Source organism: Quercus lobata, chromosome 2, assembly GCF_001633185.2.
Source record: "Quercus lobata isolate SW786 chromosome 2, ValleyOak3.0 Primary Assembly, whole genome shotgun sequence".
In the NCBI taxonomy this organism is placed as follows: domain Eukaryota; kingdom Viridiplantae; phylum Streptophyta; class Magnoliopsida; order Fagales; family Fagaceae; genus Quercus; species Quercus lobata.
The window spans coordinates 12,886,694-12,896,659 of NC_044905.1; the positions used below are offsets into that span (position 1 = coordinate 12,886,694).

General features: G+C 36.1%; 1 protein-coding gene across 2 annotated transcripts; it reads right to left on the bottom strand.

Annotated features, from left to right (window-relative positions):
• Positions 1 to 1,709: 1,709 nt before the first annotated feature.
• Positions 1,710 to 5,683, bottom strand: LOC115974550 (probable prolyl 4-hydroxylase 3). Of its 2 annotated transcripts, none has more exons than XM_031094957.1 (8): positions 5,331 to 5,683; positions 5,146 to 5,230; positions 4,647 to 4,744; positions 4,431 to 4,528; positions 3,046 to 3,175; positions 2,740 to 2,927; positions 2,454 to 2,542; positions 1,710 to 2,026 (listed from the first exon to the last, which is right to left on the bottom strand). In XM_031094957.1, exons 1-7 carry the CDS (start codon positions 5,519 to 5,521, stop codon positions 2,469 to 2,471), a joined length of 864 nt encoding a protein of 287 aa, XP_030950817.1. In that variant the 5' UTR covers positions 5,522 to 5,683; the 3' UTR covers positions 1,710 to 2,026; positions 2,454 to 2,468. The 2 variants fall into 2 exon arrangements, with proteins under 2 accessions (XP_030950817.1, XP_030950818.1); XM_031094958.1 differs by having other exon boundaries at positions 1,710 to 2,023; positions 5,331 to 5,674.
• Between the last annotated feature and the right edge of the window lie 4,283 nt (positions 5,684 to 9,966).

A 9,966-nucleotide genomic window follows, 5' to 3' on the forward strand; every position in this document is an offset into this window, starting at 1 on the left:
CGCCCTGAAAAGCCAATGCTGTTGTGGAATGTGTGCTCCAAACTCGCTTTTTATCTGTACTCTAGTTTTTCTTCATTTTGTTGACAAAAAAAAGAATCTCATCATACTTGGGTACTCAAAAATAGAAAAAGTTTGGCTCACTGTATGGTAACTGAAGAGATCATTCACATGTAGTTTTATTCATATAACTTTATTAATCAAATATGTGATTTGTTTAAATAATACACATAAATAGTCTTATAATTCACCATGTGATGGGTTGGAAATGATAGCCCAAATTGGTTTTGAACCAAACTTTGTATTTCAAAAATCCAACCCACCCCAATCTAATCGATTTTAAGGGACAAAATTAGGCTCAAAACTTGTTTGAAGCTATCTTTTTCAATCCATTACATAGCTAAGTATAAGACTATCAATGTATATTATTTTAAAAAATTATGACTCACCTAACTAAAATTATACATAGATGGTCTTTCCAATTGTCACATAATTGGTTATAGCAAGATAAATCTAAACATGTTTGGAACCAAACTTTTTTCTTATTTCAAGTGTTTTTCATCCCATGGTTGGTTAAAACTAGATCTAAACTTTGAATCTCAGTCATTCCAATATGATCCAATTGATTTTAGATGGTTTCATTCACTTGGATTGTTTGGAACTAGATTTTAACTTTGGTCAAACGTTGGGTTGGGGAAATTAAAATCGAATAGCCCTATCATATGCCCAAACCAATCCTTTTAACCTTAACTAATGTACACATGGCTTAATTTTATTGGGTGTGTGAGATTTTACCCCTCTATTATTTTGACATGTATTCCTTCTTCCCCCTTATTATTTTTTTTTGTTTAACCCCATCCCCTTCTTTTGTGACAATATTTCATGTGCTTATCTTATGTAGTGCATCTCTCATAAGCATGTAAATCCCACATGCATGAGATCACATGCTTGTGAGAGGCGCACTCTATACAACTGACGTATAGGATAATTTTCCTCTCTCTCTCTCTCTCTCTCTCTCTCTCTCTCTTATTTTTACTTTCCATAGTTTTTTATTATTATTATTATCAAATCTAACTGAGTTTTTGTGTGTTGAATCTTACAAAGCATGCCTCTCATAAGCATGTGGATTCCATGCGAGTCTCATGTGCATAAGATCACATGCTTATGAGAGACATGCTCCATACATCCGGTACATAAGATAATTTTTCTTTCATTTTTACTTTTTCATAGCTTTATTATTATTATTATCATCATCGAATCCAAGATTTTGAATCCAATCCAAGTTCTGTCATGTCACCTTTCACCTTGATTGATCTCATTTGCGCTGGATGAGATCAACCCAAAAACTATTGTCGGTGGTTCATCAAAAAAAAAAAAAAAACTATTGTCGGTCAATCACCCGATGCATATCAATTGGCATCGGGTGCTAAGTTTTGAACTCGATCACGCTTGGATCAAACTCAATAGACCCGCGAGCACACTTGGATCAAACCCAATAGACCGTGAGCACCACTCATCCTGATCAGGGCCATGTTGAGCAAATTGGGCCAAGTACAAGCATGAGCACAACCTGGCCTAACCTTGGACCTCTTACTATCCCACAAGACCAATGCTACGGAAAAATTATGTAGACTCAAGTCCAGAAATCCCTGGGCCGGACCGCTTCTTGCTACTTAAGTCTTCGGCCTAAACTCAATAAATGATGAACAGGATAACAAAAAGGATTGCATGTGCATTCTATTGATTATTCTGTTAGTTTACAAGTTGGCTATCGCTATCAACATATCATTTGCAACCCAACTACCTATCTCCTAATAAATTTGCAACTCAAAGTATACACTCTCTGTAGCAGAGGAAGCCTATTTTGTTCTTCAGAAGGAGCAACGGCCAAAAATATATCTTGATTAGAATGGTACGAATGGTACATCAAAGTGAAGGATTGAGCAAGGCATCTGAGTTGAAAGGGACTCCACATTGTGTTTGAAATTACTACCGTACACTATTGGCACAACATACTCATCCTGGTCTTCTGCCAAAAAGAAATATATAATGGATTTAAGATCAAATAATATTCCATTTGAGTCAAGTAAAGCTAGTTGCTGGATACAACTTTTCCATAAAGAAAATTATAACTGCAGAAAGAATTTATGAGCAGGTTCCATCAACTTCCTTCTTCTTTTCTTCCTCCTTTTTATTGATTGGTAATGGTAAAGTTATTCATATCCATATTCATAAGGTTAATTCATTCAGTAAAATTAAGAAAAAACGAGTTTATCTTGTATCATAATAATTAAATGAACAAAAATTAAATAATATATCATCTGGGTATAGGTTCCTCAAGAACAAAGATATCAAAGAATCAAAAGATTGAACAATTTCAGTGAAAAACACAAGTGATAACAACCTGAAATGACGACTGCATGTGAATCATTAACCACTAGGGAATTAAGAAGTACCTATAAAAAAATGGCTTAAATCTTGTACTCCTCAACATGCATCCACTTTGTAGATGACCACTTGTCCCCTTTAATCACAGGGCAACCACCTAGCACAAACCACATATGTATAATAAATTTAAGTCATTAACTATTAAATATTAAACAACTAAGACCCAACAGAAGATTTTAGATCACAGCACAAAAGATAAAGCCTCCTATTCTTCTAAAATATAACACAAACTACAGATCTGATCATTGTTGAGCATCATCTCATTGAGAATTAATGAATTGAAGAAATGCTAACCGTGCAAACTTGAAGGATCAAGTGTGGCATCAGGCCTCATGCTCCAAAACAGCAATGCATCACCCATTTTTGGTTTGACAGAGAGACCCTGTTTGCCACATTCAGATAACTCATTCCACCATGGCACAGAACTAAAATTTTGGTTTGCTGCAGGAAACACCGTCTCGCCTCCTTCTTCAACATCTGACCTGCATCCATGGAAAAAGTATCAAAAAGGATAAAGGGAAATTTGAAGCAATTAGTATGCATCACGCAAATTTACAAGATGATAGGTTCAGATCATGAAAAGAGGGAATACAATCTTACAGATACATGAGAAGAGTAGCAATCCGTTGCCCCCCATTCTTAGTATTGAACTCATCAAGGAAATAATCGAAGTGAGCGTCGTATTTCTGCCCTGCTTCATAGTGGAGAACTTGAAGTCCCTCTCCGTGTTCTGTACATTGAAATGTCACCATGAGAAATTTCCATACTCTTCTCAAACATATTCAGGCTTAACTGCAGCTCCCCTCATCTTTACATTCATAAGCCATTATTCATACAATTAGATTTTACGAATCTCATAATTTCCACCAACCCACATGCAGAAACTCCAGAACTATAAAAGCAAGTGATGGAAGTTTCGAAAAAGATAAGCAAGCATAAGGCCAATGATCTCAAAAACATTTCAATTCAGTACATGTGATTGAGGTATTCTAGTAAAGAAACTAAGAGTATGTTTGGTAACTGTTTTTTCTCCTCATTTTCTGTTTTCAAAAACAATTTTCTATTTTTGAGACTAAAAAACTTATGTGACAACAAAAAATGGACAAAAAACAAAGACTGTTTTCAAAACTCATTTTGTGAAGGAAACTGAAAACATGCAAAAGCTTGTTTTCAGTTTCTAATTTTCAAAAGTCAATGAAAACACGCATTTAATTTAATGAATATGTCTCATTTAATGAGTTAACATTAGAGTACAAATCCTAATAACAACATATTTTAGTATTTTCTATTTTTTTTTCTTCAAAAAACTATTTTTTTAATTTCAACTAACCAAACATGTTTTTTATTTCAAAAATATAAAAAATTGTTTTTTCTTTATATTTCCAAAAACAAGTTTTTGAAAATAGAAAACAAAAACTATTACCAAACATAATCTAAGTATTTGAATTTCAAATGTGCCCCACCTGCTATTCAATATGTGCACCACTCCTATTCTAGTGTGAGTGTCCCATTCCTAATAGGTGTGATGATTCCTCTCCAACAATCGGGTTAGTCACACAGTTATACGTAGTCATACAGTGAGTACAAGTAATCATGCACAATTAAGAAGGTAAGAATGCACAATCTTTCAAAAAGACACCCAACAACCCATGATAATATTACACTCACTGCTTACAAGGCAGCATGGTAACTGGCTTAGGATTCAGAAACTCCTATCCTTATGAAATGAATGCGGAAACTGACAAATAGCAGCAGCTCAGAACAGTCATCGTAATGAGACATAGCAAAATGTTGGAGGAGAGTAGAAATCCAACTGTAGCTAAGCACTATAAATCAATGTCACACTTAATTAGCACATAAATGCCTAAATGCCTCTAGTTTGATAATTGGAGAACAAAATAACGATCAATTATAAAAATTAATAAATAAAATAGTTAATGAAAACCAAATCCAAATTTTTATAGGTATGGTTTTGAATCTCATACCAACAGGTATGAATGTGAAGTCTGCTATTCTTTTCTCTATATCCCTAACAAATTTATCCTGCCCTCTCCTCAGAAACATTCCAGAACTTGTACGAACCCTGCAAACAGTAATGTCTAGTGCCTTAGATGCCTACGTATATAGTATATAATTAATTTTTGAACAATATGATACCAACTACATCACATAATGCAGATAGAGGGGTTGGAAATGCAGACCTGCTATCTTTGCTCCGACCAGTTTTGCTATCAACAACAGTCGACTTTTTCATATGAGGTTTAGCAAGACTTATCATGTACTCACATTCTTCCTTAGACTGTTCAAAATAATATCAAGAATTAATATTCTCATACAATAAATATCAATCTATATCTACTAAGTCAGTCATTTGAGCATTAACAAAATTCATATCTTGGATACGAAAAGAATAAATGTGGGAAAATAAATCACAGCTAAAATTCCAGATAGATGAAGATAAAAGATTTGAATTGTAACATCACTTGATTGCTAATGAAAACACAAAGGAAATGCTTCTGCTATCCACACTCCCCACCCAACCCTTCACTGAGAATCTTGAAATCAAAACCATAAATGATAAAACCCATGATGGACAAGCAATCACATTAGTATTTCATAATATAACCCAACAAATACATCTAAATTTCTAATCCCATATCAAAAAAGAACCACAAAAAAAGTATATAAAATTTTACAAACCAAGAAATTGTGATAAATGAAAGCCCTGGGCTCCCATGAAAGAATTTCAGTCCACTGCTCCTTCCTCTCTCCCAATCCTTCACTCCTGCCAAAAAAAAAAAAATCAATTTTCACTCACAAATCAAACACACAGAGAGTCAGAGACCCACAAGACATAGAATCATCAAATGGGTCAAACTCCATACCTCGTAACAATCCTGCGTCTAAACGAGCTGAGATCATTCGGTGGAGAATCATCGCTACTGATTGGAAGCGAGACGATCCCAAGAGCCAAAAGCATTAGAAGAACAAGAGAGAGCACGAAAAGCATGAACAACACAAGCGTAATCGTCGACCATTTCTTCCCATGTAACCGACTGTACCTTCCTTTCGCCATTGTTAAGACTTAATAAAAAAACCCAAAACCCAAAATTGATTGAGCAATGAATAAAGAAAGATTTGTTCTTGGTCTCTCAGATTATCTTTTAGAGAGATGTTACTTTGCTGCCGAGTTTATCAGTTTTTAGACTGACTTGGATCTAAAGGCATTTATAATTTTAAACAATCTGTCTGTTTTTTTCTTTTTTTAATATATATAGGCTTCAGAATTGTAGTGTAATGACGAAATTGACCCCTGATTTTCTTTTTCAACAATGGTATTTTTGTCAATGACGGTGGGGGTAGTGAGTCAATTACCGGGTAATTTTGGACATCTAGGTGCTAATGGTTTTCTGTGCCACAATGGTTGGCTGCCCCAGGTTTGGTATTTACCTTCCTCGAACCCAACATATTTAAATTAAATTAAATAAAGACTAAATACTGAGTCTCCGAGTCACAAGTAGTTTATTATTAATTATTATTATTATTTTTTGATAAATAATAATAATTATTATTATTATTTAATAAACTTAATAGGTACCAGTGATATAACGAGAAGTAAAGCAAAGAAAAGAAAATTTCCAGTCCCACCGACTCATTAAAAAAAATTTATAAGACCACCAATTCATTTCATTTATAAAAGTTTCATGGGAGTGATTGAAAGAAAGCTTTTGTTAACTAGTACTTTTAGGAAAAAATATAATAAATTATTTTAAGAAAATTTGATATTATTTTTATCTGAATGATGTAAAGTCATCAAAAAATTAATTGTAAAATCTTAAAAATATTTCTTAAACTAATGTATTTAGAATCGTTTTTTGAAACCACCTTTGGTATAAACCCAAATATGCCGGGTTTGTGTGTGTTTATATATATATATATTGATGATACACAGAAAATCAGTAAGTTGAATGTTCCAGGCTTCAATAGCCCAATATTTTTTGTAAAAGATAGCAGACATACCATCCGAGCTAGGTGCTTTTGTTGGATGCATTTGGCTAAGAGTTGTTCTGACCTCCTCCATGGTGAAATCCCGAGTGAGATCAATATTCATCTCCATAGTAACTTTGTGAGGAAGCAGGCTCGTTACTTCTTCAACTTAGGTTGGGTGTGTGGTTGTATATATCCCTTCAAAATATGCAATTGCTGCCCTGGCGATGTTTTCTTTACTATCACATCAAGCCCCCTCTTCATTCCATAAACCATTAATTGTGTTCTTTTTTCTTCGTTCCAATGCTCAATGGTGGAAGTATTTTGTGTTGTGATCTCCCTCGCCTAGCCACTGCACCCTAGATCTTTGTTGCCACCACATTTCCTCCTCATCCAATAACTCATTAATCTCCCTCCTCAACCTATTAATTTCAGCTCCATTCTGTCTGTCAATATCATCCTTGGTCAAGGCACTTAAGGCTTTCTTTTTCTCCTGTATCTTCTTTGGTATTTGACCAAAAGCTAAATTGCTCCATTTGGAAAGAGCATCTACACATTGCCTTAGCCCAGCGATGAGCCCACTCGGATTATTTAGGCTTGTACCTTCATTCCAGACTTGCTCAATTATATCCTTACAATTCGCCCATCTAATCCACATTGCTTCAAAGTGGAATCTACGCTTACCCCGCTGCTACAAGACCCCTGATTCAGCAAGTAATAGAGGGCAATGGTCAGATGTTGTGTCTACCAAATGCCTAACCTTAATGTCTCGAAAATGTTCCAACCAGTCCATTGTAGCAAAAGCTCTATCTAACCTAAAATACATCATGTTTTCCCTTTCCTGTTGATTGAACCATGTGTACTTAGACCCCCTATATCCCATGTCTTTGAACCCACATCTGTTAACCACATTGCGAAAGGCATCCTTTGTTGCTGAGGCCTCGGAGCTCCACCCAACTTTTCTTCTCTCAAAAGGATTTCGTTGAAGTCACCAAGACATAACCACGGCAATTGGTATTGTTGGTTTAGCGTGTTGAGGAAACTCCATAATCCCTTTCTTCGATGGGTCTCTAGGTGTCCATAAAACCCAGTTATCCTCCATTTAAAACCAGTAGCTTCTTCAGTAATCACAGCATCAATGTGATGCTTAGAATAACTTTTGATCTCTAAATTGATCTCCTTTCTCCAGAACATTGCTAAGCCCCATCCTTTTCCTTTCCGTTGAACATAAAAACCATTCACAAAATCAAGTTTCACTTTCACCCTCTTCATTCCTGTAATATTTTTCTTCTTCTTCTTTGATAAGAAGACTACCTTGGGATCCCAAAGCTGCACACATTCGCGCAACACTCCAACTGACCGGGGGTTCCCAAGCCCTCGACAGTTCCAACATAGGGCAATCATGGCTCTCGGCGGTTCTGACCTCCTCCATGGCAGAGCATCACTGGTAAGGACTTCAACACATTTCTTTTTAAGTTTTTTGTCTTCCTCCTCTTCTAAGTTTTCTAACTTACCTCTACGTTTAAGTCCAATATCACCTTCGTGGTCCAGCATTACTTCATCTCTTGTTAGGCCTTTTTCCCTTGCTAACTTCTTTAATCTTCCCTTTGTTTTGGGCTTTTTTTCCTTGCACTGACCCATATCAAGGTAGCCTATTTCACTTTTTTGTGCTTTGCTTGGATTTTAAAGGGCTGGTGACCTCGTGCTCATCACTCAAACCCACTATCTATGAGCCCACCGCCGAGTTTGCATCAGTATAAACTTTTTCTTTTCCTTTAGCTAGTTTAAACTTTAACACTTTGTGAGGCACGTACATGCTCTCCTTTTTCCATGGTTGGTGGTCCCCCCTCAGTGCTGTCCCATCCTTTAGGGTGACTAGCTTCCTGCCTTCCTGACACCATATCATCACCTAGAGCTCCCCAATTTTTAGATTTTCGTTCCCTTCTGTCACCATCAAATCTTTTGCTTCCACCTCCATTGTCAATCCTCACCAGAATTTTTGTCACCTCCGTTAACAGTTGAGAGCTTGTTTTTCCACCGTCGCCACTTGACGAGTGTGAAGGTCCTTCTTTGAACAATACTCAAGCCCAAGTAGAAACAAGGATCCTGGGCCCTTTACTTGTTGTTGAGTAGACTAGGCTTGGTTCACCATAACTAAATGGGGGCTAATTACAAACCAAGTTGTGCGCAAGTCGTACAAATCTCCTCAAGGCAAAAATGCAATTCCTTCTAAGTAATAAAATACCATTATAAGTGTTTTAGTGTCATAAAATGACCCTTTATTCTTATGAAATAAGTAAAATAAGTATTCATAATATTTACAATGAGAAGGAGATTGAAATAGAGTATTTGAGGCTTATCTTTTATTGTGTAAACATTTAAAAGAATTCCTTCACTTAGTACCCCGAGCGTAATATCGTGGTACCCCGGATGTGATGTCGTGGTTCCCAGCGATACTAGGCCTTTAAGAACCTAGAATGCTGATTCTCTGAACCATATGATCTTTCTCCATACTTATTATGCAATAGAGTTTTGTCATTTCTCTTTACCTTTATAGGTCCTGCATAAGAACACACTATACAATATACATATCTTCAAATAATTGTCAGTTTCTTAGATTAGGATATACATTTTAATACATATACATATATGTAAATGAATTTCATGAGAATGATTCAGTCATGAGGATCCTGGCCCCAATTCTCACAGACTTAGTGTTTTTTCACAAGACTTGTGGGATTTGGAACTCAAGTCCAAGTGGCTTTGCTTGGGCATTGCCTTCCAAGATAATTAGGTGAGGAGGATTTTTGTGGGAGAGAGTGATATCTGGTGTGTACATATTTTGGCATATGTTTCTTTGGAGGCTAAGTGATATTTTGAATGATCTCAAGGATATGGGACAAATTCCTTCACCTTAACTCTCTTATTTTGTTTCTTTCTTTCTCTTCCCTGTTGGGCTATTAAAGCTCTAAGAATATATCTTTTGAACCTCTGAACTATCCCTCTAAATCCCCATTTTTCTCCCCCCCCCCCCTCTTACTACTATGCCTTAGTGTTCCTTTTATAGTGGACATGGTCTGGTACCCCAGGCGAGAACGTCCAAGGTCTACTGGGTAAAACCATGTCCTCTAGAACCTGAAAATGTGCATTGGATAGAGGTTTAGCTTATTTAGGCAATTATAACTCAAAAAGGGCATTTGGTTTTAGCTATAAATGAAAGATTCCTTCTTGAAAAGTCAAAATAGTGGGTAGGTTGCTCAATGTACTTGATGACAGCTTTAGTTGAAAATGGCAATTGAAAGGAAATTGTAGAGAGGTATCATGCACATGGGAGAATTGAGTTTTCCATTGGTTCATGCATTCCAAGCAAATATATGAACCAAGGGAAACCCTTAGGATCCTCATTTCACCATAAATCGCTCCCCTACCAACCAAACCATTTCTTCCTTACTATTCACTTGGGATCCCACAGGCTTGGACTATGGGTTACAAAGATAATACCTGGTTTTGCTGATTTTTTAATGGCTTTTGTTG

What these genes read in the sequence shown, in the direction of transcription:
- LOC115974550 (XM_031094957.1), bottom strand. Translation starts at nt 5,521, where the DNA reads ATGGCGAAAGGAAGGTACAGTCGGTTACATGGGAAGAAATGGTCGACG. An exon ending in GGTCGGAGCAAAGATAGCAG is followed by an intron (nt 4,529 to 4,646) that starts GTCTGCATTTCC and finishes TACTGTTTGCAG; the next exon opens with GGTTCGTACAAGTTCTGGAA. An exon ending in CTTCACATTCATACCTGTTG is followed by an intron (nt 3,176 to 4,430) that starts GTATGAGATTCA and finishes TTCAATGTACAG; the next exon opens with AACACGGAGAGGGACTTCAA.